The sequence below is a fragment of the Gopherus evgoodei genome, chromosome 7, assembly GCF_007399415.2.
Source record: "Gopherus evgoodei ecotype Sinaloan lineage chromosome 7, rGopEvg1_v1.p, whole genome shotgun sequence".
NCBI classification, from domain to species: Eukaryota; Metazoa; Chordata; order Testudines; family Testudinidae; genus Gopherus; species Gopherus evgoodei.
The window spans coordinates 101,195,804-101,221,683 of NC_044328.1; the positions used below are offsets into that span (position 1 = coordinate 101,195,804).

General features: G+C 58.8%; 2 protein-coding genes across 2 annotated transcripts; both read left to right on the top strand.

The window, feature by feature from the left end:
- Positions 1 to 1,755: 1,755 nt before the first annotated feature.
- LOC115655075 (actin-related protein 2-B-like) lies at positions 1,756 to 13,490 on the top strand. Its single transcript, XM_030570153.1, has 9 exons — positions 1,756 to 1,925; positions 6,820 to 6,930; positions 7,085 to 7,300; positions 7,725 to 7,797; positions 8,300 to 8,436; positions 10,940 to 11,089; positions 11,314 to 11,459; positions 11,858 to 11,990; positions 12,375 to 13,490. Exons 1-9 carry the CDS (start codon positions 1,878 to 1,880, stop codon positions 12,543 to 12,545), a joined length of 1,185 nt encoding a protein of 394 aa, XP_030426013.1. The 5' UTR covers positions 1,756 to 1,877; the 3' UTR covers positions 12,546 to 13,490.
- Positions 13,491 to 18,419: 4,929 nt separating this feature from the next.
- Positions 18,420 to 21,272, top strand: CD248 (CD248 molecule). Its single transcript, XM_030571176.1, has one exon. The coding sequence runs from the start codon at positions 18,459 to 18,461 to the stop codon at positions 20,628 to 20,630; it is 2,172 nt and encodes a 723-aa protein (XP_030427036.1). The 5' UTR covers positions 18,420 to 18,458; the 3' UTR covers positions 20,631 to 21,272.
- Positions 21,273 to 25,880: the final 4,608 nt, after the last annotated feature.

Genomic DNA, 25,880 nt, shown 5'->3' on the forward strand with positions numbered 1-25,880 from the left:
GCGGGATGGGGCGAGGCCCTTTTATTACTATGCAGGTGCGAGAAGGGATGGAAAAGGCTAGAACTGGGGGGGGAAGGGGCGGACCGGAGCCGGAGAGGGGAGGCTGAGCCGATCGGAGGAAGCAGCGCCGGATGGGGGCACTGAAGCTGGATTAGAGTTGGATGGGGGGCTGAGCTGATCCGGAGGAGGGAAGCTGGAGGTGGGGGTTAGAGCTGTATTGAAGGAACTGAATTAGGGGACTGAGCTGATCAGAGCTGGATGAGCAGAGCGGAGCTGGACTCAGGGGCAAGGCGCTTGTTGTGGGTTGGGGGGCATGAGAGTCTGCATTGGTCCCCCCTTCCGTGGGGGGCGGTATAGGGACCCTCCCCCACACACTAGGAATTCCCCTTGGACTTCGAACTGGGTTTCTGCCCTATCTCCACTATGGGGGCCTGGGGAGACATTGAGGGGCCATTGGCCTCTGCAAACTCTTAATTGTGCCTCAAAATTTCCTTGGCCTCTTGTATCCTTCTTTGCCCCTTAGGAGCAGGACAGTGAAGGCTGGTTCAGGGGCCAGGGCACTGGCCTGGGGTCACTTCCTTTCCCCACCAGCCTCCTGGTGTCCCCTTGGCCAAGTCACTTTTTTTGCCAGATCTATTCTGGGTTGGTTGAATGGTTGGTTCCCCTCCCAGACCACCCCCATCTTCCTCTGAAGCATCAGGGCTGGCCACAGCTGGAAACAGGACACAGGAGGGTGAGGAAAAGTGGGTGCTGGGCTCTCAGCCTGTTCACAGAACCTTTTCTCTAGCTGCCAAGCGAGTACTTGCTGCCCAGTTGTTCAGGGTCCAGCTGATCACCGGGCTGGGGGATGGGAAGGAATTTCCCCCCAGGTCAGATTGGCAGGGACCTTGGGCGGATTTCACCTCCCTCTGCAGCACAGGGCACAGGTCACCTGCTGGGGTCCCCTGGGCATGACTCACTTCAGCAATTCCCTGCCACTGCAGGAGCCCTGGCATTGAGGGCCCCTCAGCCTCACAACAGGTAAGTCTCTGGAGACTGAAATGCTTTGGTTTAACTAAGGGCTTGGGGCTCAATAGAGCGGGAATTAGGTGAGCTTTCAGGCCTGTGCTTGACAGGGGAGATCGGGCTGGATGATCTATCAGTCCCTGCTGGCCTTAAGCGCTAGGAATCTAGAGCCTCGCGGGTATGTCTGTACACAAGCAGACGCCCAGGGGCCGCAGGCCTGTAACCTTGCTGGGCAGACATTCCGGCTCCAGCTGGAGCCAGGGGAGCCTCCCCCTCCTGGGGTCCCAGACCATCGGCTTCAGCCCAAACCTGAATGTTTACACAGCAATTTTACAGCTCTGCAACCAGAGCCCCAGTAGCCCAAGCCAGCTGATGTGGGCCAGGCCAGAGTGTGTAGGGTGGGCCTCACTTCCCTCTCTGTGCAGTGGGCTCACAGCGCTGCCCTGCCTCCTGGGAGGAAGGGGGAGAGAGATGCTGAGTCCCTGCCGTGACGGGGGCAATCCAGACAGCCTGACCTCTCCCCCCTTGACCCAGTGACTGCCCCAAGAAGCAGACCCCTGTCATGAGCCGCCAGGAGTCCCCGGGCTGTCGCTGCGTGGGTGGCTCTAACTGCAAGGTTGGTACTGAAAGCAGCTTTTCCCGCGGAGGGAGAGGCAGCGGGGACCCCGCTTTGTCCCCGCCCACACACTTTTTGAGACTCCCCAGCAGGGGGCAGCAGCGCTTCGGACACAGACACACCCCGCCCCCGACGCGGTCCCAGCCCAGGACGTTACATCAGCGGGGCTGGTTTCCTGCGCTGGGAGCCGGGTCACTGGGCTGGTACAGCGGTTCCGTGGCTCAGACGGCGCAGGGCAGCCAGAGGCGAAGCTCCCATGGACAGCCAAGGCCGCAGGGTGGTGGTGTGCGACAATGGCACGGGGGTGAGTGTGCAGCCCCACCCCTGGGGGTCCACGGGCGGCCGTGAGCCGCGGCTCGGGACCTAGACCCAGCCCAGCCCCGCTGCCCGCGCGGTTCGGGGTGGGGATCGGGCCCCGGGAGGAGCAGGGGGATCGGGCCTTCCCACTGGCACCGGCAAGAAGCAATTGGCTTAAAGGGTTTTGCAGCCGCCGGAAGAGCCTCGCCCAGCTCCGCTCCCCGAGGTGCGGGGTCCCGGGTCTCCAGTGAGGGAGGTGGAGGAGCAGGTGGAGTAACTATGGGCCAGGGTGGCCTGTGGGGGCGGTGACTGTTCTGGCTTGGCCGGCAGTTCCCCTGGCCGGACAGGGTTCGCCCGGCGGTGCTGGCCTGGGTGCGGAAGGGGCCCAGCGACTCCTCCAGCATCGGCGCTTCCGGCTTGCCAAGTTCTGTTTCTTATTTGCATTACGGTGGGAACTGCCCTCCCAGCCTGAAATCAAGGGTCCTTGTGCCAGATCCACTGACCAAGCTTAGAGCCCGGTGCTGCCCAGGCACTCAGTGAGAGACAGTCCTTGTCCTGCAGAGCTCGCCATCTAAATAGACAAAGGGTAGGAAGGGAAACTGAGGCAGGAAAAAGGACTTGCTGGGTGTCACAAAGCAGCTCAGTGGCAGAGCCGCGAATAGAACCCAGGAATCTCAGCTGTCATCCCACCCTGACTCATCCCCTCTGCTGAATTGCTTTGTGTAGGGGGAACTTTGTGTATTCAGTATAAGCAAGGCACCTGCATTGGAGAGAGCGGAGCATTAGTACTGCTAGACAAGGTAGTGGTAAGACCACATCAGGGATACTGTGGTGCGGTTCCGTTCACCCGGGAAACTGGCTCCTAGGCTGATCAGAGGAATGAAGAGCCGCTCTTAGGGGAGGAGCCTGAAAGAGCTGAGTCTCTTCAGCCTAGGCGGAGAAGGGATCTGGGTGCTCCCTCTAAATACATGGTAGGAACCCCCAAGGGAGAAGAGCTATTGAAGTTTTAAGTTGGCACAAGAACAAATTGGGTTAAACTGGCTAGGGATCAGCTGAGGCTAGAAGGTTTGTGCCTCTCACAGGAGGGAGATTCTGGAATACCTCCCCCAGCAGTGGGGGGGGGCAAACACCCCTCCTGGAGCGAGATTCTCAGGGCAGGATGGGGAGGGGGGGTGATGACCTCTTTGGCTAGCAAGTCTCCTTCCAGTCCTGTCTAGCCCTGTAGAAGAGTGGGCTCATCCTGGTACTCCCCCTTGTGGACAACTGAGGGGTAACAGCTCTTTACTTCCTACTTCCCCTGCCCAAGCTTTGGTGGAGTTTCCTCTTCTCACCTCTCAGCTGGCTCACACCTCGGTTCTACCCTTTTTGGGTACCAAAAGCAGTCCTCATCCTTAGGCTGAATCTTTGGCACTCAACTCCAGGCCCTGTGGTCCCTACAGCCCTGTACACCAGCCTCTCATCCAGTCACCTTTATCCTCTTCTCAGAGGCCTCACACTACCTCCCCCAGGGGCTGGTTGGGGGGCCCAGGGCCACTCTCTGTGTGCTGGGTTCAGTCCAGCACATAGCACATACAGCCAAGCTCTGTGCTATCAGATGCCTTGTCATCATCTCCTCGGTCTCTGTCCTACCCCTTAGCCTTTCTTCAGGCCCCATCCCCAGCTCCCCTCTGGGCTCTTTAACAAGCTCTCAGGGCTGCTCCCAGAGATCTGGGCCCTACCCTTAGGTCAGGTCAGCCACATGAACTTGCATGAATCTGGTGCCCTCAAGGCACCCCTATCCCCAATCAGATCCTTACTAGGCTGCTCAAGGTGCTCTCTCTTCTCTCTCCCTCCCCCACCAGGATGTAGAGTTCTTCCCCCTTTTTTTTAGCTCCACCCCCCCTTCCTCTTTTCATAGCTCCATCGGCTCCTCCCCAGCTGAGCTTGATCTTCACTGAGGCCTGGCCCACCTTCCAGGTCCAGCCAGCTGTGTTAATTGGGCTCTCAGGCCCACGTTAACCCTTTCATCACCTGTGTGGGGCAGACCCCCACTTCCATAGGCACTCCTCTGCCTGTCTGTGAAGAAGCCTCTGTGTGTGATATACATTACAGCGAACATCAGAAGAGCCTTTTCTTCAATATTTCCAAGCGAGAAACTCCTTTTAATCTGCTTCATTGGAGAGCTTTGCCATGAGGTCAAGGCTGAGAGAAGGCAATGCTGGTTCACACAAGGCGTATTTTACCTGTGGGACTCACTGCCACAGGACTTTGCTGAGGCTGAAAACTCAGCAAAGTCCAAGAAGGGATTGATCATTTCTGTGGAGAAGCAGAATCTGCAGAATTGGAATTGTTGATGCTGACAAAAATCCTGGCAGGGGATGAAACCTCAGGCTCCAGGGCTTGAGCTAATCTCTACCCATTAGTGAGAGAGCAGGGGGAGGCTAATGTGAGGCCATTCCCCATTGCCTACTGCAGGAGTCTTACATCTTCCATGTGAGTTCAGCAGGTTAACAGCTATGCTGTGTGTTCGACAGGGAACTCCGGCGCTGTGCGCTGGGTCTATCCAAGTGTTTGTCGGAAGTGTCTGCAACCTGGCTGTTCTCAGCAGGGCCCCGATCTCAGCTCCCTGCGGCACCCAGCACAAGGGGTCCCAATTCAGCCAGGGGGAAGGGCTCTGTGCAGCATTTCACACAATGAGGCCCTGATCTCAGTTGGGGTCTGTGCAGTGCCTGGCAGGATGGCAGCCCTGCCCACACTTGCTGACTTGCGGGTTAAACAGGAGACAGGCCTGCATTGTGCCAAAGTGGAAGGTAAATTGGAAATGAAACATGAAGCAAAACCCCCTTTGCAGGGAGAACACCAGGAGAGCACCTGTAAAAGGAATCAGAAGTGAGATTCCTCTCTAAGGGCTGTTGCTCAGAGGCTTTGGCCATGCAGAGTCTATAGCCAGAAGGGGAGATTGCCCAGAAATACAGGGTGCTGCCAGGAGCGATAGGGCCAGAGGGGATATGCCTGTCTCCTGCAGGCTGGGTCTGCGGGTGCCTCTCCGCTAATGCGACTGCATGTGTTGTGCTAGCAGAAGCAGGCTCAGCTCTTGCATTTCCTCTTTCTCTATGTCCGCTCACTCGCTGCAGGTTTCACACTCCCACAGCAGGCAGGACCAGTCTGCCGTGCTTCTGCTATGATTGCTCGGGCCTGCTTTTCAACATGAGGCAGAATTAACCTGCAAGGTGTGTCCAGTGGCAGAGGGTTCCACAGGTTAATGGGAGTGAGGAAGGCCTAGGGGACACTCTCTTGCCTAATCTGGGAAGCCAAGGAGCATTGGGTGAAACTTACACTGCTCAGAGGGAGTAATGGGTCCATTGCCTGCCACCCTGGAGGGCCCAATCCCCTGGGGCAGATGAGAGGATCAGGCCCAGTGCTTTTACACAAACTCTTAACTTGCAGAGCTCGCTGTCATTGGGTGTTCAGGAGGCCTGTCTTGGAGAGGTGGCAGGGCACTGAGATGGGTAATGAGGTCATCCACAGATCGGAACAAAATTAAGTAGTGTGGTTGAGTGGATAGTGGGGGTGGGACTGGGACTCAGGACTCGAATTGTAGCTATGCCACCATCTTCCTGAGTGACCTTGGGTGGGAGCTTTCCCCTCTTTGGGCCTCAGTTTCCCTCGTCTGTTCAGACAGAGCTCTTCGGGGCAGGGACTTTCTCTCACTGTATGTCTAGGTAGTACCTGGCACGATGGGGGCTCTGCTCTCACTTCTGAAGCATAGAATGCGGTGAGCGCCCCTAAAGGACTCGCACACTATTTAAAAGGATATTGTCTTAGGCCATTACAGCAGGGGTTCTCAAACTTTTACTTTTGCAGGCCACCCCAACATGCTATAAAAACTCCACAGCCCTCCTGGGCCACAACAACTGTTTTCTGCAGGGCTGGCATTAAGGGGTAGCAAGCAGGGCCATTGCCTGGGGCTCCACGTCACAGGGGCCACCACAAAACTAAGTTGCTCAGACTCTGGCTTCAGCCCTGTGTGGTGGGGCTCGGGGCCCCAGGCTGCAGTACCATGCGGCAGGGCTTTGACTTTCTGCCCTGGGCCCTAGCGAGTCTAATGCCAGCCCTGCTTGGCAGCCCCCTTGAAACCTGCTTGTGGCTCCCCAGGGGGCCCTGGACCCCTAGTTGAGAACCACTGCTTTACAGGGCCTCTAGGCACTACCCTAATACTCCTAATAGCAGGGCATACACATCTCCCTGCATGGGGATACTGGTGGATCCTCTCCCTTGCCATGGCGGTGGGGTGGAATGGGGAGCGAGGGAGTGATGAGTGTCTACAAAAGCAGAAGTGTCACTTCCTCTAGACTCTGCACCCGAGGCTACTTCCCTTCGTGGCTGGGGGGGAGGGGGAGGGAGGTGGGCCTAGTGACCCTGTATGCATGTAGCACCTCCTGCTGGCGCTTGGGATGCAGACAGAGAGCGTCAGGCCAGGCCAGGGGGCATTGGACATAGTTCTTTGCCACAATTTGGCTCCCTCCCCCTGGGGCAGGGGTGTCTGTAGCTCAGGGCTGTGCCAAGAGGATTTGGGGCTGAGGGGAGAAATTCTGTAGGGATTTAAAGAGTGATACTTCCAGTGATCACCCAGCCTGGTATCCTTCTGCTCCCTACCCCCGATCATCCTGGTGGGCCCAGCTAGCCTGGGACCCCCCCCACCACCACCTCAGAACACCCTCTAGGTATTGCAAGGGTAACGGTAGCAGCCAGGTGGCTGCAGCATGTCATGCCCTTAAGCCAGCTGGATGGAGGAAAGAAGCAGTTCTCCCCCCAGCTTGGCCTGTCCCCAGGTCTGCGGGATCTTGTGTGGCTAGGCGGAGATGGGGGGAGGATTGTCACCTGGTTCATTTCCCTCTCTCTCTCTCTCTCCCCCCCTCCAGTTCGTTAAGTGCGGCTTTGCCGGCTCCAACTTCCCTGAGCACATCTTTCCTGCCCTGGTCGGGCGCCCCATCATCCGCTCCACCGCCCGCGTGGGCAACATCGAGATCAAGGTCAGGCTCTGGCAGGGGGGGCATGTCCCACAAGGGTCAGGTAAGGGGAGGGGGGCTTTGAAGGGGAACCTTTCCTTGGAGGGAGGGGCCTTGGCCTCTGGTGGTGGCTTACGCAAAGTGCTAGTGTCTCAAATCTGCCCTCTGCCCATCCCAGGACCTGATGGTAGGGGATGAGGCCAGTGAGCTGCGCTCCATGCTGGAGGTGAACTACCCCATGGAGAATGGCATTGTGCGCAACTGGGACGACATGAAATACCTGTGGGACTACACCTTCGGGCCTGAGAAACTCAATGTTGACCCCCGCAGCTGCAAGATCCTGCTCACCGAGCCCCCCATGAACCCCACCAAGAATCGCGAAAAGATCATCGAGGTCAGGCTGGGCTTTGGGGCGGGGCTGAGGGGCATCAGCACAACCTGAGTGGAGGAGGGGCTGTGAGGTGGGACTGAGGGGCATCAGCACAGCCTGAGTGGAGGAGGGGCTGTGAGGTGGGACTGAGGGGGATCAGCACAGCTCGAGGGGGAGAGGGGGCTGTGGGGCAGGACTGAAGGGCATCAGTACAGCCTGGGGGGTGGGGCTGCGGGGCATCAGCACAGCCAGGGGATGGGGACCTGCAGGTTGGGATTGAGGGGCATCAGTACAGCCCAGAGAGGATGGGGCTGCAGGGTGGGATTGAGGGGCACTGGCAGAGCATGAGGGACGTTGGTGGGGAGCCCAGGGCTGAGTCGCAGGGGCAGGAGGTTGGGGCTGAAGGGCAGTGGCAGGGCTGTGCCCATGATTTCTCCTCTCCCCCCAGGTGATGTTCGAGACATACCAGTTTGAAGGCGTGTATATCGCCATCCAGGCAGTGCTGACTCTCTACGCCCAGGGTGAGAGGGCGCTGGGGCTAGAGTGGGGGTGGGGGGCATGAAGGGGAATGGAAGGGATGGAGAGTGAGGTATGGAAGGGCCAGAGGGGGAGGGTGCGAGAGGTCTGGGGAGAGGAGGGCAGAGTCAGGGGCAGTAGAGAGAATGCAGGGGAATGTGTTACAGTGGTGAAATCTACCCTGCCCTATGGCAGGTGAGTGAACCAGTTGCTCGGGTTGCTGGCCTGGGGAACTTACGGCCTGGGGAACTTACTGCCAGTGATGTCCTGGAGGCTGAAAGCTGAGCAGGGTTTGGGATGGGAAGTGCAGGGAATGACCAGGGGGCCCTGCTTTGGGAGGGGGGCAGGGGAGACATCCCCTCTGGGCATGTTATTTCCTGTTTCACCACTAAGGGGCCATTTTCACCTTTCCTCTGAAGTGGCCAGTCCTGGTGCCTTTGGAGGTGGGATACCAGGGTAGATGGGCGTATTGCCTCTCATCACAGTAACCTCTCCCTCCCGTTTCAGGCCTGCTGACTGGGGTGGTGGTGGACTCTGGGGACGGTGTGACCCACATCTGCCCTGTCTACGAGGGCTTCTCCCTGCCCCACCTCACCCGGCGGTTGGACATTGCAGGACGGGACATCACCCGCTACCTCATCAAGGTGAGAGCCAGATGAGGGTGTGTCATAGATTTGCTAGCTGCCCGTTGGACTGCTGTGAGGGGAATCCATGCCCCAGGGTTCCTCGATGTCTTACATCTCATAGACTCATAGACTTTAGGGTCAGAAGGGACCAATATGATCATCTAGTCTGACCTCCTGCGCAAAGCAGGCCACAGAATCCTAACCATCCACTTCTATAACAAACCCCTAACCTGTGTCTGAGTTATTGAAGTCTTCAAATTGTGGTTTGACGACCTCAAGCTGCAGAGAATCCACCAGCAAGTGACCCATGCCCCACGCTGCAGAGGAAGGCGAAAAACCTCCAGGGCCTCTGCCAGTCTGCCCCGGAGGAAAATTCCTTCCTGACCCCAAATATGGCGATCAGCTAAACCCTGAGCATGTGGGCAAGACTCACCAGCCAGCACTCAGGAAAGAATTCTCTGCAGTAACTCAGATCCCATCCCATCTAACATCCCATCACAGACCATTGGGCATACTTACCTGCTGATAATCAAAGATCAATTGCCAAAATTAAGCTATCCCATCATACCATCCCTTCCATAAACTTATCAAGCTTAGTCTTAAAGTCAGATATGTCTTTTGCCCCCACTATCACCTTGGAAAGCTGTTCCAGAACTTCACTCCTCTAATGGTTAGAAACCTTCGTCTAATTTCAAGTCTAAACTTCCTAGTATCCAGTTTATACCCATTTGTTCTTGTGTCTACATTGGTACTAAGCTTAAATAATTCCTCTCCCTCCCTAATATTAATCCCTCTGATATATTTATAAAGAGCAAGCATATCCCCCCTCAGCCTTCTTTTGGTTAGGCTAAACAAGCCAAGCTCTTTGAGTCTCCTTTCATAAGACAGGTTTTGCATTCCTCGGATCATCCTAGTAGCCTGTCTCTGAACCTGTTCCAGTTTGAATTCATCCTTCTTAAACATGGGAGACCAGAACTGCACACAGTATTCCAGATGAGGTCTCACCAGTGCCTTATATAACGGTACTAACACCTCCTTATCTTTGCTGGAAATACCTCACCTGATGCATCCTAAAATCGCATTTGCTTTTTTAACAGCCGTATCACATTGGCGGCTCATAGTCATCCTGTGATCAACCAATACTCCAAGGTCCTTCTCCTCCTCTGTTGCTTCCAACTGATGTGTCCCCAATTTATAACCAAAATTCGTATTATTAATCCCTAAATGCATGACCTTGCACTTTTCACTATTAAATTTCATCCTATTACTATTACTTCAGTATACAAGGTCATCCAGATCTTCCTGTTTGATATTCCGGTCCTTCTCTGTGTTAGCAATACCTCCCAGCTTTGTGTCATCCGCAAACTTCATTAGCACATTCCCGCTTTTTGTGCCAAGGTCAGTAATAAAAAGGTTAAATAAGATTAGTCCCAAAACTGATCCTTGAGGAACTCCACTAGTAACCTCCTTCCAGCCTGACAGTTCCCCCTTCAGTACGACCCATTGTAGTCTCCCCTTTAACCAGTTCCTTATCCACCTTTCAATTTTCATATTGATCCCCATCTTTTCCAATGTAACTAATAATTCCCCATGTGGAACCGTGTCAAATGCCTTACAGAAATCAAGGTAAATTAGATCTACTGCATTTCCTTTGTCTAAATAATCTGTCACCTTCTCAAAGAAGGAGATCAGGTTGGTTTGGCTCCTGGAACCTAAATGGAGTCCAGCCCCTGTCCCGAGGTATGAGCTTTCCAGGCCCAGCTCAGCTCTTGCAGGAGCCCCGTGGCAGCTGTGAAGCAGATATCACACCTAGCCCCCACCCCAAGACTCACCTGCTGCTCTTTTACCTCATCACATGCAGCAGACAGAACTCAGATCCTGCAGACCCAACCTCCTGCCTGCAGCACCTGCCGCTAGCTCCCCTTCCCCAGGGAGGCCTCCACCCAGCTGGGCTCAGGCAGGCCCCTGCCTCAAGGCTACTCTGTCGAAAATGGCCCAAACCTCCCAAGCACTCAGCTCCTCCCCTTTATAACCTAACTCTGCAGCCTCCTCTGACAGGTGACTCCCTCATCAGCTGCACCAGGTGAACCTGGCCCAGTGACCTCGCTGCCCAGGCCACCTCCCCCCGCTACCCAGCTCTCCTGGGGGGGGGTGGGAAGTCCGCTGTCTAGGGCGAGTCGATTGCTGTTGCCGAGTGCCTCACGTTGACGCTGCTCTGTGTTACCCCTTTGCCCCTGGCCTTTGGACTCTCCGCCCACTGTGAGGGCGAACACGGTGCCGCGCAAGTGAAAGGCTGCACCTCAAAGAGAGCGTCCTGCATGGGAAGGAGCCAGGTAGCCAGTACCTGCCCCCACTAGGAGTGCCTAGATCATCCCCAGATCCTCACAGGAGGCCAGAGTGAGGGGTGGGACCTTTATGGGAGGGGGCGGGGCCTCAGCAGCTCCTGTGACTATGGTCTCCCCCTCTGGCAGTTGCTGGTACTGTAAGTTCCCCCGATGACTCTGTCTCCCCCTCCTGGCAGCTCCTGTTGCTGCGGGGTTATGCCTTTAACCACTCTGCGGATTTTGAGACGGTGCGGATGATGAAGGAGAAGCTCTGCTACGTGGGGTACAACATTGAGCAGGAGCAGAAGCTGGCTCAGGAGACCACAGTGCTGGTGCAGTCCTACACGGTAAGAGAGCTGCCAGGGGTGTGTTTCTGCTTGGTGGATGGATGGGTCACTCCTTCCCCATTGAGAGACCCTTGCTGGGATGTTGGGGACCTTAGCATAGTGAGGCTGGGAGTTAACACCCCATTGGGATGCCTGGGGCAATTCGCCCACTTCAAGCAATCAGCTCAGGCTCTCCACAGACTCAGACAGTGTTGCTGATGGGCTCTCCTTCTGCTCCCCCCCAGCTGCCAGATGGGCAAGTGATCAAGGTGGGGGGTGAGCGATTTGAGGCACCTGAGGCCCTATTCCAACCCCATCTCATCAATGTGGAGGGTGTGGGTGTGGCTGAGCTGCTCTTCAACACCATCCAGGCAGCTGATATCGACACCAGGTGAGCAAGGGGGAGGGAGGTGGAGCCTGGAGCCCTTCCCCCGACACTGGGCCGCTGCAGGGGGGCTGCCGCCCTAGAAGGCAAGACCATTGGTGGGGATTTTGTGTGTGTGCGTGTGAGATGGTAGGGGAGGTGATGGTATTATTGGGGATTGAGAGGTTGTTGGCGGATCCCAGGGGGCTGATTGGAGGGGTTTGCTGGGGAGATCCTAGGGTGTTGGGAGGTGAGTGGAGGCAATCACTGGGGTAAACCTGTTGGGGAGGGATCCTGGTGGAAGTTGTTTGGGGGTTGAGTGGGAAGCTGGGAGAGTGAGTGGAGATCCTAGGGGTGCAGTGGGGCTGAGCCTCGAGGACCCCTCCCATGGGGTGTTGTCTGTCTCACTCCATCCCTCTCCCCAGGGCAGAGTTCTACAAACACATTGTACTGTCAGGCGGCTCCACCATGTACCCGGGCCTGCCTTCCCGGCTGGAGCGTGAGATCAAACAGCTCTACCTGGAGCGGGTGCTCAAGGGCGATGTGGAGAAGCTGTCGGTGAGTGGGCACCTTGTGGGGTGCATGGGCACTGCCCCACTAGACCCTAGCTCTTGCAATGGGCATGGGGCCTACAGTGTCCTCCCTGGGTGGACAGGCCAGCTCAGCTCCCCAGTACCATCCACAATCCATTTGGAGCTGATCTGTGTGGGGGGCCAAGGAGGCCCCTGCTGTGCGAGGGGGATTTGTCCAGGGCTGAGGCAGGGGTTCAGAAAAAGCTCTTCTGGCCTGAAAATCCAGGGGTGAAATCCTGATCCCATTGACCCTATGCCTGAGACCACTTGCGCGCATCCCATAGCCAATGGGGCAGAGTCTCTTCTCCTGGCTCTGGGTTTGAATCCTGGGGATCCCGTTTTTAATAAATGGTCTTCTCTCCCCCTGCAGAAATTCAAGATCCGGATTGAGGACCCACCGCGGCGGAAGCACATGGTGTTCCTGGGAGGCGCTGTGTTGGCCGACATCATGAAGGACAAGGATACCTTCTGGCTGCAGCGAGCCGAGTACCTGGAAAAGGGGACACGCATCCTGGAGAAGCTGGGAGTCACTGTGCGATAGGGATGCCCCCATCTCCTCCCCCCCCCCCGCCACTAGCTCAGCTGCCCCATCTCTTCATTAACCCTTTCCTCCCTGTCAATATCACCTTGATTCTGCCTTTCTAATGGACCAACCAATCACAGGGCTTCTTTTGGGAACTTTTTTCTCGAGGGGGAGGGAATAATCATGGTACCAGGGGACTGGGTCCGGGTGGGGTGGGGTGGGAAAGGGAGGGGGTGTCTCTCTCATAGGCCCAGGGCACTCTTGGTCCCCATTCCTGAGCTCTGCCCTGGCCGTGCCAGTGCTGTCTTTCCTCCCCCTAGGGGCCAAGCAGGCCCCTGCAGCAGTCTGCTAGAGACAGGAGGGGGTGGGGTTCACACAAAGTTGTTTCGGGCTGGATCTCAGGGAGATGCCCCTGCTGGGGAAGGATCAGTGAGGCCAGGTAGTCCCCCACTCCCAAGCCTGGCTAACACCCTGGGGAATGTGCTGTAGGGACCAGGGGGAGGGGCTAGCTCACTCCCCCCCCACCAATCCCTGTGGGATTGGCCCTTGGAAAGCAAATAAGGGAGTGTTGGGGGGGAAATTTGAGGGAGGAACAAAGGGATCAATGACACCCCCCAGCATCAATGACACAACAAACTGGATTGGGGTGGGGGTGGGGGCTGTAGCCAGGTTCAGGGGGTGGGGCCCCAACTAGCCCCACCCTTTCCCAAGCACATGGCTGGCCCTAAGGGGTTATTCACAAGCTTTGCAGGAGCCTGACTGCATTGTGGGAGGGGGCACTTCTTTCCATGCCCCCCTCTCTCCACACTGCAATGCTGGGGTGCAGACATGGGGGAGTGTTTGCTGGGCCTGGGGCAGGATTCCCATGCGACGCATTCTCTGTATTAAACGTGGTGGAGGAAAATCACCCCTGCACACGCACAAACCTGTAAATGGGTTTTTTTTACCCAGATTTTTAAATTGTTTTTGCTTTTTAGTGTCTCTCTGTCTCCTGTCTCTGCTGGGGAGGGAGGGGTGAGGAGAAGCGTATGTCCCAGCTCTGGTTCAACCACAGGCTGGCTCAGATATGGGGCCTTTCCCCTCCGTGGGGTGCTGGTCCCTGTTCTGTGGCCCGTAAGTGGATTGACTGCGGGGGAGGGTCCTAGCCCAGCTCCTAGTAGGGCCAAGCAGCGATGTAACCGTGAGCGGGCAGGAGTCAGCCCTCAGGGTGGCTCCCATGCTCCCTCCATACACATAATGGGAGATTCTCTAGGCTGGGGGGTGCTGTGATGACACAGAGTCCCTAGGGCTGCCAGGCGTGGGGCACGGGGGCATGTCCAGGTCTTGAACCCTGAGCCCCCCATGATTGTTTCCTGGGCAAGGGGACCTTTTTAAGTGTGTGACTGGGGGGGTGGGGAGGGAGGGATGTTTTTCTGATTACTGCCAGCCACAGCCATTGGGTTACCATGGCAACAGATACCTGCTGCAGCTGGGGTGAAAGTGACTGGTGGAGGGGCCCTCAATTTATGTAGGAAGTGCCCAGGCCCTCAGCTCCCCCTGTCTTGCTCTGCACACAGGGCCCCTGTGATGAAAGGGGGAACGGCATGTGTGTAAATAGACTCCTGGAGCCTATCCCCAGCTCTGGGTGGGGTCTGGTGGTTAGAGCAGAGAAGCTGGGACTCCTGGGGTCTATCCCGATTGAGTTCTGGATGGGGAATGGGGTCTGGTGGTTAGAGCAGAGGAGCTGGGACTGCTGGGGTCTATCCCGATTGAGCTTTGGGTGGGGAATGGGGTCTGGTGGCTAGAGCAGAGGAGCTGGGACTCCTGGAGTCTATCCCCATCGAGCTTTGGGTAGGGAGTGGTGTCTGGTGGTTAGAGCAGTGGAGCTGGGATTCCTGGGGTCTATCCTGATCGAGCTCTGGGTGGGGAGTGGGGTCTGAGGGTTAGAGAAAAGGACCTGGGGCTCCTGGGGTCTTTCCTCAGCTGTGGGGGATGCTCACCCAGCCCCCAGTGTGGCCCTTCATCTAAAGGGTCAATCTGAGCATTACCTGTCCCGTCCCCCCCGTCCTGCGCTGTGGCTCAGGTCCTTGGGGTCTATTGGGGCTGTGAGGTTGGCAAGGCCATGGGGACAACAAATGCCAGGAATAATCCTTGTTGCTACACAGGAATCCTGCCTGCCATTACAGACCATAGGGCTTGGGCAGTGTCAGCCCCAGGCTGCAAGGGGGCAGCACAGGCCTTCAAGACTAACTATGTCGGAGTGATTCACATGTACATTTCCCTGCCTGCCCCGTGGTAAATCTGGAGTCACTGAGGCCTGGTCTACACTACGCTGTTAAACCGATTTTAACAGCATTAAATCAATTTAACGCTGCACCCATCCACACTACACTGCTCTTTATATCGATTTAAAGGGCTCTTTAAATCGATTTCTGTACTCCTACAAAACGAGAGGAGTAACGCTAAAATCGATATTACTATATCGGATTAGGGTTAGTGTGGACACAAATCGACATTATTGGCCTCATTCTTTTACAGTAGCTACCCACAATGCACCGCTCCAGAAATTGACGCTAGCCGCGGACCATGAACACACACCACCGAATTAATGTGCCTAGTGTGGATGCGCACAATTGACTTTATAATATCTGTTTTATAAAATCGGTTTAAGCTAATTCGAATTTATCCTGTAGTGTAGACGTAGCCTGAGTGCAGAGGTTGCCAGCTCTGACCGTTAGACCCCACTGCCCTCAGAGCAGGGGACAGAAGCCAGGAGCCCTGACTCTCAGTTCCTCACATTGCCACGAGGTGGTGCACAACCCACATCACTGCGCTAGGATCCCTCTATCCCAGCACAGAGGCCCCTTAGTTGGGGAGCCCCTGACCCCGCCCACCCCGGAGCCTGGAACCAGGGCAGAATCACCCCACCCCCTCAGTACAGAGCCTCCCCCCGGCCTGGGAGAGTCCAGAGAGGGGAGGAAAATGGGGGAGGGGCTGGCCCTCTCCCTCCCTTCCTACAGGGATTGGGGCAGTGCGGGGGGGGGGGGGGTCAGTGTCTCCCCCAGCAGATCCAGCGGGGCCCAGCTCCATCAGCCACAGGCCAGTGTTTCTGGAGTCTCTTAAAACAACTAAGCAAAAACCGGGGCGGGGGGGGTGATTAGAACAGGGGGCTGTGGGGGCAGGAAAGCTCCCATAGCGTCTGCCTGGGATGCCCCCTCAGCGCCCCGCGGGTCCGCTAGCACGGGGTATGGTTACTATCTACGGGGGGGTGCTCCTGCCCCAACAGGGACAAGGCTGAGACCCAGAAAACTCACCTCTCGGCGGGCGCTGGATCGGAGCCAGTGTGCGGGGGGGAGGGGGTGTGCCCCCCCCCCCACCTCCCTGACCCAGCCATTCCCCCCAGCTGGGGCTGGAGGGGAGCGGAGCTGGCGCCCCCTAGCGGGGAAAGGCCCCGCGTCCCCCCCGACTCCCCTCCTGGTTCCCACACACCAGGAATTCCATGCATTTCCGCGCTGCGTCTCCATCCGACCTGCAGCCCCCGCGGCTGGGCCCACTGTACCGTCCCCTGCTCGGCTCACACCACACACACCGAAACACACAACCCCCCGGAGATGCACAACACACCCCCGCCACAAAGCCCGCCAAACCCCCCCCCCCCCCCGTGCAGAGATGCACACCACGACCCCGACAGGCACACCTGGTTCACAGCAGAGACAGCTGGGATCCCTGCCCCCTAGTCGAGGCTGCAGGCCGGGATTCCTGTTTTGCAGAGCTCCGACCCTTCCCTGTGTCCCCTCGGCTGGCCATGGGAGGGGTGCTCCAGAGCCTAGCGAACCTGAGCTGCTGGCCTCGGCCTCCCTAGGAATGGAGCCCCCTGGGGACTGCCAGTTGGCTTAGCAGACAGGGTGAGCAGGTAGGAGTGCGTGGAACAGCACGTGTGCAAATGCCCAGGGGTGTTCCCACAAGTGAGCGCACATGTGCAAATGCTCAGGTGTGCATGCACATGCATGGCACACACATTTGTGAGTGTGGGAGCAGCGAAGACAATGTGGTGGCACGGATGTGTGGCAGCATGGGAGGATGCATGCGTATGTGCAGGTGTGCAATGGGACGATGCTCACCCCAATGTGTGTATGATGAAGTGAGGAACACGTGCATGAACAGGAGGGTATGTATGCACATGCACAGGAACATGCATGCACGGGAGGGTGTGTGTACAGACAGGTGTGCGTGCCCAGGAATGTGTGTACACACGGGGGTATGCTTTCATGGAAAAGTGAGAAGGGACAAGAAACTGAGCTTGCACAGGAGAGCTTTTGTGTGTGTGTGTGCGCGCCAGGGCCACCTGGGGGCGGGGGAAGTGGGGTAATTTGCCCCAGGCCCTGGGCCCCGCAGGGGCTCCCAGGAGAGTTTTTTGGGGCCCCTGGAGCGGGGTCCTTCACTTGCTCCAGGGGCCCCGGAAAACTCTCGCGGGGCCTGGGCCCCCGGAGCTTCTTCTGCTCCTGGTCTTCTCCAGCGGGGGGGTCCTTCCACTCTGGGGCGGAAGGACCCCCACTGCCGAATTATCGCCAAAGTGGGACCCGCTGCCGAAGTGCAGCTGGATCTTCGGCGGTAAGTCGGCAGTGGGGGGCCCTTCCATTCCAGGACCTGCCGCCAAAGTGCCCTGAAGACCCGTGGCGGGGCCCCCCGCCGCCGAATTACCACCAAAGACCCAGCTGAACTACAGCGGCGGGTCCCTCTTCTGCGGTAATTCAGCCGCGGGGGGCCCCCTGCCACGGGTCTTCAGGGGACTTTGGCTGCGGGTCCCGGATCGGAATGACCCTCTGCCTAGGAATTACTGCCGAAGCAGGAGCCCCCCACCACTGAAGACACCAGGCCCCCAGAATCCTCTGGGCGGCCCTCATGTATGCATGCACAGCATGAACACACAAGTGTGCACATGTGCATGCATGTCAAACTAAGCTGCACATGGGGGTACTCACGTGTGGGAAAGTGAGGGCTAGGAACAATTCTGGTCCCTCTATGTCCCCACCCCCCACGCTCTCCCTTTCTCCCATGCAATGTGCACCTTTGTGCGTACTCACTCTCCTGTGCATGCACACCCATGTGCACACTGACTTCCCCCAATCTGGGACCAGCTCCCCGTGGGAATCGCCCTGAGCAGCATGAGGGCCTGGAGAGGATGGCGGGGAGGAAACTCACACTGAGCCTTTCCCCGCTCCCAGCAGGGCATGGGGGCGGGGGGAGTGAGGAGCCAAATTCCAGCCCAGTGTTCCAGCCTCCAGGTTTCTGGAACAAAGGGCTGAACTAGGTCTGGGTAGCAGTGTATGCAGAGTGTGTGTGTGTGTGTTGTGTGCATATGCACGTGTCTTTGTATGAGTGTGTCAGTGTGAGCCGCAGCATATGGTCACTGTACACACCCATTCTCTGCAGATTCACTGTCTGTCCCTTTCAGCAACTACTAAAGGAAGGCAGGGTGGTGGGATGGGGAGTCTGGACTCCTGGGTTCTAGCCCCAGCCCTAGAAAAGTGGGAGTCTAGTGGTTAGAGCAGGGGGGCTGGGAGACAGGACTCTGGGATCTATCCCCAGCCCTAGGAGGGGAATGGGGTCTAGTGGTTAGAGTTGGGTGGGTGGGCTGGGAGCCAGGACTCCAGGGATCTATCCCAGTTCTTGGAAAGGAGTGGGATTTGCATTTCTCATCCAGCTGCACACCAGGGAAGGTCTCACACACACATACCCTGCCTCCATCCTCTGGGTCAGGCCATCCAGGATCCCCCCAGCTGCCCCTCCCAGCTTGTATCCCCCTCTCCCTGGGCCTGGGACCAATTCTTTGCCTTACAAGGGCAGGGGCGGGCACTGTCCCATCCTGCCCCTCCCCACCGAGGGGAAAAGAAGGGCAGGGGCTCCGTGCGGAGGCGCAGAGCCGAGCAGGCAGCCGTGGGCGCCAGGACGATGCTGCGTCTCTGGCTGCTCCTCACTGGGTTGGTGGGGCCAGCGCGGGGCGCCTGGCCAGGGCCCGAGGCTGCCTGGCCGGGGCCCGAGGCTGCCTGTGGTCCTGAGGGCTGCTACGTTGTCTTCTTCCAGCGCCGCAGCTTCCTGGAGTCCTGGCGGAGCTGCCGGGAGCGTGGTGGGAACCTGGCCACGCTCAAGCGCCATGAGGAGGCCGCCCAGGTGGCAGAGCTTCTGCAGGCCACGGGCCCAGGTACAGGGCAGCAGCGGCTCTTCTGGATCGGGTTGCAGCGCCAGCCACGCCAGTGCTTCCCCCAGCGCCCACTGCGTGGTTTCACCTGGACCACCGGCGACCAAGACACGCTCTACACCAACTGGGCGCAGGCTGAGCCGGCTGGGGGCACCGCTTGCTCGGCCTCGCGCTGCGTTGTGCTGAGCTACGGCCCGGCCACGCAGGAGAATTTCCAGTGGCTGGAGGGTTCATGCATCCTGCCCGTGGACGGGTTCTTGTGCCGCTTCAGCTTTGCCGGCATGTGCCACGGGCTGGCCACAGAGGAGACAGGGCCCGTGAGCTACACGACGCCCTTTGGCCAGGTCAGCAGCACCCTGAGCCACATCCCCTTCGGCACGGTGGCGTCTGTGGCCTGTGGCGGCGCAGCCCCTGTCTCGGTGCTGTGCATGCAGCGGGACGACGGCTCCGTGGGCTGGTCCAAGGAGGAGCCCCTGTGCGGGGAGGAGCAGGGGGACTGGTGCGAGGGTGACAATGGGGGCTGCCAGCAGCTGTGTGTGGATGAGGGTCCCAGCTACTCCTGCGAGTGCCACGCTGGCCACGCCTTGCTGCCCGACGGGCGCTCCTGTGCCCCAGCTGATGGCTGCCAGAACCACCCCTGCCAGTTTGAGTGCGTGCCAGGAGAGGACGGAGGGTACCGGTGCTTGTGCCCCATGGGCTACATTTTAGCCAGCGACGGGCACGCGTGCGAGGACACGGATGAGTGTGCCACGGGCCCATGTGAGCAGCTGTGTGACAACTTCCCTGGTGGCTTCCAGTGCCGCTGCCAGCTGGGCTATGAGGACGACGGGGCCGGGGGCTGCGCCGACTTGGATGAATGCAGCTCCGCCCCGTGCGAGCACCAGTGCGAGAACACTGAGGGCTCCTATCTGTGTTTGTGCCACCTGGGCTTCAGCCCGGCCGAGGAGGCACCGCAGCACTGTGTCGACAACGATGAGTGCCAGATCCCCGGCGTCTGCCAGCAGATGTGCGTCAACTATGTGGGCGGCTTCGAGTGCTACTGCACCGAGGGCTACGAGCTGGAGGCTGACGGCATCAGCTGTGCCCCTCTGGCAGACCCCCCCGTGCTGGTCACCAGGCAGCAGACCTTCTACCCACACTTCAGGGACCAGCAGGAGTGGGGGGCGGAGGTGCTGCAGGTTTTGGGGACGGACGAGCCTTTCAGCCTGACCCAGGAGTTCCCCGACCCCACTGCTTCCCCCCCTGATCTCTCTCCTGCAGCCCCACACCCCAGCATTGGCCACGCAGCCCCTCACCCCTCCACTATCCCACCAGCATCCACCACCAGCCCCCTAATCCCTTCCACAACCACTGGTCCCCCAGACCCCACCATCAGCCCCCCAATATCTTCCACAACCACTGGTCCCCCAGACCTCACCACTGGCCCCCCAATCCTCAGTAGCACCACCCCGGTCCCTCCCACATCCACTGCTCCCCCAGAGCCCACCAATGGCCCAACAGTTCCTCACACCAGCCCTGCTATCACTCCCACAATTGGTCCCCCAACCCCCAGCCCCCCAAGCTCCAAATCTCCAAGGTCCCCTGGTGCTCCTGCCTCACCTTACAGTGTGGGGGAGGGGGACCCTGCTGCAGATAGGGCCAGGGCGCCGCTGCCCCCTTCAGAAGACCCCAGCACCTCTCCAGGTGGGGAGCGGGCACGGAGGAAGCGAGATGACCGGTGGCTGCTGGTGGCATTGCTGGTGCCCCTCTGTGTCTTCCTGGTGATCATGGTGGCGTTGGGCATCGTGTACTGTACTCGCTGTGGCGCCAGGGCCAAGAGCCGCAGTGTCACACAGTGCTACCGCTGGGTCACCAGTGCGGGCGGCAAGGGTCCCCCCCACCCCCCTGCAGGGGCCCATCTGACCACCTGCCGGACCAGCGTCTGAGACTGTGGGGGCCCTGAACACAAAGGAACCAGGACTCGCCCCCCCATCAGCTGGGAGATGAGACCCCCCTGGCTGGAATGACAGGACTGGCCTGCAACGCTCCCCAGCTGAGACCCAAGAGCCACCCCGTAGCTCCTGGCTGGGACATGGAGGCCGACGCCCTGACTGGAGCAAGGGCCCTGCAGCCACCCTGCCCCCTGGCTGGGACATGGACCCCCATTTATTTCCCAACTCCCCAGCTGGAGCATGGTCCCCCCACAACTGTCCTGCCTCCATCAGCCTGGAATTGCGCAGTGGCTGTCCTGGAGATGGAATTACCCTCACCCCAGGGCTGGCACTAGGACTAGGACTGGGCCCCACGATCCAGGGCAGAGACATGGATCCCCTACACCCTGCCTGGGAAACTGCCCCCCCCCATATCAGGGGTGGGTTTCTCCTTATCTTGCTCCTTGGACTTCTGCTGAATGGACACAGGAGCTGTCTCCACTGCTCTGGGGCCCCCTCTGATTGTGGGGAACCTCTGATGGGACCCACTGCTACCCCCACCCAAGAAAAGCTTCAAGAAACTGACAGGGATGGAGAAGTGCCTGCAGGACTTGAGAGACCTCTGGAACTGGGGGTCACAGAGCCAAGAGGGGAGGGAAGTGGGGGCCTGGAGCTAGGGGAAGGGGGAGTCATGGGGGCTCAGGATAGGGGTTGTGGGAGGTCTCAGGGAGAGAATGTGGGGGGCCTCTGGGGGCATGGAGGTTCAGGGGGCCTCCAGATGCTGTTCCATTCTTAACGTGTGTTGCTCTCACAATAAAGGGGTGGAGCCCGCACTGCCTGCAGCTGGACAGCTTTACTGGGGTGGGGGCTGGGAGTCAGGACTCCTGAGTTCTGTTCCCAAACAGTTTTACTGAGAGGGAGGGAGTCAATCCCTGACTCCATGATGGAAACCTTGGAATTGGCATTGTGTGAGAAATCTGTGGGGTCATTGGCTGCTGAGCCCCACACTCAGCCCCCTGGAGATCCAGGACTCCTGGGTCGATACCAGCCCTGGGAGGGGAGTGGCGGCTGGTGGGTTAGAGTGGGGGGAGGCCACTACTCATGGGTCTCTGTGGGAGCAGGCAGGGATGTTTGAATCTGCTGTTGCCTCTGTAATTAAAGCCCCTGGTGGCAGGAAGCTCCCTGTACCAACTCCCCTCTCCCCTGGGGCTTTCCCACCAAGTGAGCGATGGTCCCCCAGAGTCTGTGTCCCACTGGGGTAGGCTGAGACATGGATCCCCCACTTAACCCTTCACTAAAGCCAGGAGCATGCCACTCCCCTGTCCTGTGGTAAGCTGGGCTGTCTTCAGCTCTTACACTAAGCGGGGACAGGTCTGTGGAGACCTCCAGGAGGTTGTGAGAAGAGGTTGAGGCTCACTTCCCGCCCTAAAGGATCCTGCAATGAGCAGTTACCCAGTCGCTGCGCCTCACTCCAGAGGTGGCTGCATCTCTGCGCTGGGTGAGGGATCCCTGCCCCATGCTCAGCCCCAGCAGTGGCTTAATCTCAGTGCCAGGTGAGGCATCCCTGCATAAACAGCCCCCAATGCACCACCCCAGAGGTGGCTGCATCTCAGAGGCAGGGAAGTGATTTCTCTGTGTACAATGTGTACAAACCATTAGTAAATATTGTAAACTGAGTCTGGCTATGGATTAAATGTTCTACAGCTTCTTAGGTGGGGAAATACGCCTTGTTATCCCAGCCTTGGGCTGCTCCCTCCCCCTGTGCCAGTCCTGACCCACAGCCCTCTGCTATCCAGGCCTGGGCTTCCTCAGCCCCAGCCCACTGTGCAGTGAAGGGTTAATACTGAAGGGGCCCAGAGAACCCCCCATCCCAGCCGGATGGGGGAAGGTTTCCTGGGCTCCCTGCCCCAGAGCCGCCCGGCCTGTTAGCACAAACTGGAAACAGACTCTGACCTGACGCAAACACTTGGCAAACAATGGCCCCTAGGCACCTTGGGGGAGGCAGAATGGGAGGGGTGCTGGGAGCATGGGGGGGGGGCCGGTAAAGGAAGGGGGCAGGGAGGAAGGGAAGGAGATTTTGGCTCCTTCAGCTGATTGAGTTTCCCAATGTCTGTGCCCAATTGAACTCCAGCTCCCCCACGTGCCAAGACACACGGACACCCAGAGACATTTCCGCATACTGACCTCCCCGAGACACGCTCACATGCAATATACCAACATGCACCCAAACACCCAGAGACACGCGCCCACACACACCCAGAGACACGTGCACCCCACCCTGGAGACACATGTGTGCACATGCTAGTGCGAGCATTCACACACAGACATGCACATACAAACATGCACACATGCCAGCGTGAACACACATGCACACAGACATGTGCTTTCCCCCCCTCGAGACACATGCACACACACACACTGGTGCAAGTACACACACACACACACCCCGCAAGGTGAACACCTTCACACCTGAGCTGTACATGTGTTCACGCACCCTTCCCCCTGCTGATGGTTCCCCCCATGGATTTCCCTGGGTTGGGCCTGAGCAAACGCTATAAATGTGACAGTGAGCAGGCTAGGCGGTGTGTGCGTGTGTGTGCGCATTGTGTGTCTGTGCAAGTGTTAGTGTAAGTGTGTGCTTGCCCTGCCCCCTGCTGGCTGGATCAGGGAGCTGCACAGGCCCTGGGCCCTGCTGGGGGGAGCCGGCATCCCCCAGCTATGGTCAGCTAAGGGAGTTTGCAGCCTTCAGGTGCCGACAACATGGCACCCTCACATGTACCCCCTCCTGACACAGCCTGCATGTGGGACAGGCCTGGGATAGCAGGAGGCTGTGGGTCAGGCATAGGGGGCACTGGCAGAGGCAGAGTTGTGGGGTGGGGGCAGGACTGACTCTGAATGTTTATGGGGGGTGTATCTGGGGGCAAGCAGGTTGAACCCCAACATACTGTCCCCCCACCCCCTGTCCCCCAGTTCCCTGCGTTTGTCCCCCACCGCCCAAGATGGACAGGAATGTGCTGAGGAGAGGGGGGAGTGTTGAGAAGGGTTAATTAGAGCCAGACGGGCGGAGAAGCCAGAAGAATCCCGGCTCTGTGGGGCCTAATGAAGAGCAGATGGGGCTGTGTGGTTGGGACTGGGACCCCTCCATGGCCTAACTCCCTTCCCCCCTGTAACATGGCCCCCCATTGTCCCAAAGACCCCTCCTGGCTTCCCCCACAGCACAGCCCCCGCCCTCAGCCTGGCACAGCCCCACTATCCACTCCTACAGTCCCCTGCCTCCCCCATCGACCATGACACCCCCACTCTGCCCTCACCATTCACCCAGCACAGAGCCAATACTTGCCCCCAGGGCCCCCGCCCTCCAACACCATGGCCCCCCACAGCACTGCCCTCCTTCAGTACAGGCCTCCATTCCTTGATACCCTTTCTATGGCTCCTTATAATCCCTGCCCCCAGTTACCCCCAGCCCATTGTCCCTAATCCTTGTCATCCCCCCTGTGGTGACCCCAAATCTTTCCCTCCCCGAGACCCGCAGGGTCCCCCCCCAAGCACTTGCAGAGAGTGACCCATACCGCTGCTCTGCTCTTGGGTCACCAGCAGCTGGTTTAAAGGGGTTCTGTCCCTGTTCACCATGGTGGGGAGCTGCTTGCCCGGTGGCCTGGCAGAAACGTGTGCGGGAGGATATCCTCATCGCAACATAAAGGGCCTGGTTGATGCCCGTGCGGGCACATCATGAGCACGAGGGGCTGGGCAGACGACCGTGTGAGCGGGTGCGTCGTGAGCATGAGGGGTTGGTTGGATGCCCATGAGGGTGGGTGGTACGTGTGCACAAAGGGCTGGGCAGACACCCGTGCAGGTGGGTGCATCGTGTGCAGAAGGGGCTGGTCAGACGTCCGTGCGAGGGGGTATGTCATGAGCAGAAGGGGCCAGGTGGATGCCTGTGTGAGCGGGTGCATTGTGAGCACGAGGGGCCGGGCAGACGCCTGTGATGGCAGGTGTGTCGTGAGCACGAAGGGCTGGGCAGAGGCCTGTGATGGCAGGTGTGTCGTGAGCACGAGGGGCCGGGCAGATGCCTGTGAGGGCAGGTGTGTCGTGAGCATGAGAGGCCAGGTGGATGCCCATGTAGGCAAGTGGGCATGTCAGGAGGAGCAGGGCCGTAAGTGTGACCATGCAGAGATCTCACACACGTGCAGAAGCCTGAGGACCCATGTGGTCCCCAAGAACTTGTTCTGAACGTGTGTCCTGGCTCACCCCAAGTCACTCGTGACCCCTGGCTGAGGGGTGCAATAAGCCAGCCTGCAGCCCCCCAGTGCCCCTCCCCCACTGCATGGACCCACAGACTGCCTGGGCTGCTCTTCTGCAGAAGCCTGAGGCCTGCCCCAGCAGTGGGGGTGGGGAGCAGTGATCCAGGTCGGGCAGGGGGCAGAGCTGAAGGGGGGGCTGGGAAAGGAAGTGCTGGGACCACCCAATGAGTCCCAGCCATGACTCAGCAGTGGGAGCCAGAAAGAGGCACAGAGGAACTGGGGAAACCTCCCCCCCCAGCTCTGCCAATGCCCCTCACTCCTGACCTTCAGCCCCCTGCTACCCCAGCCCTGGGCTCCCCCCCCGCTCGGCAAGTGCCCCTCAGTCCTGACCCAGAGCCCCCAGATATCGCAGTCCTGCCCACCTAGCTCTGCCAGTGCTCCTGACCCACAACCCCCTGCTACCCCAGCCCTGAGCTGCCCACCTGAGGCAGAGACCCAGGTAGGGTAGCCCGGCCCATCCCTGCACCACAGGGTGGATGGTCCCTGGAAATCAGCCAGGCCCAGGCCTCAGGCTTCAGCAGAGGAGCTGCCCAGGCAGTCTGTTTGTCTTGGCTGGAGCTACAGCCCCCTCTCCCCCCCAAGCTTCCTGCCACCTCCCCCACAGAGCGGAGATATGGGGGAGGCACAGGCTCATCTTACAGGATCCCAGAGTGGTGATAGCAGGGGGGTGTGGGTTGGGATTGAGGGTCATCAGCACCACTGGGGGAGGGGGACCCCAGGAGCTGTCTGAGTATGGGGGTACAGGAGCCCTTGCTGTGCCCATCACTCTTGTCCCAGCTCAGCCCCACTGCCGGGGAAGCATGCAGGGTGAGTGTGTGTTTGTGAGTTCATAGGGGGTGTGTGCATGTGTGCTGGTTCTGTGTGTGAGCCTGATGGGAAAAGCAGGTTGGTTCGGTGTGAGTGTGCACAGCCAGGTGCAGGGAGAGTGTGTGTGTGCATCAGTGCAGTGTGAGTGTGCCCAGCC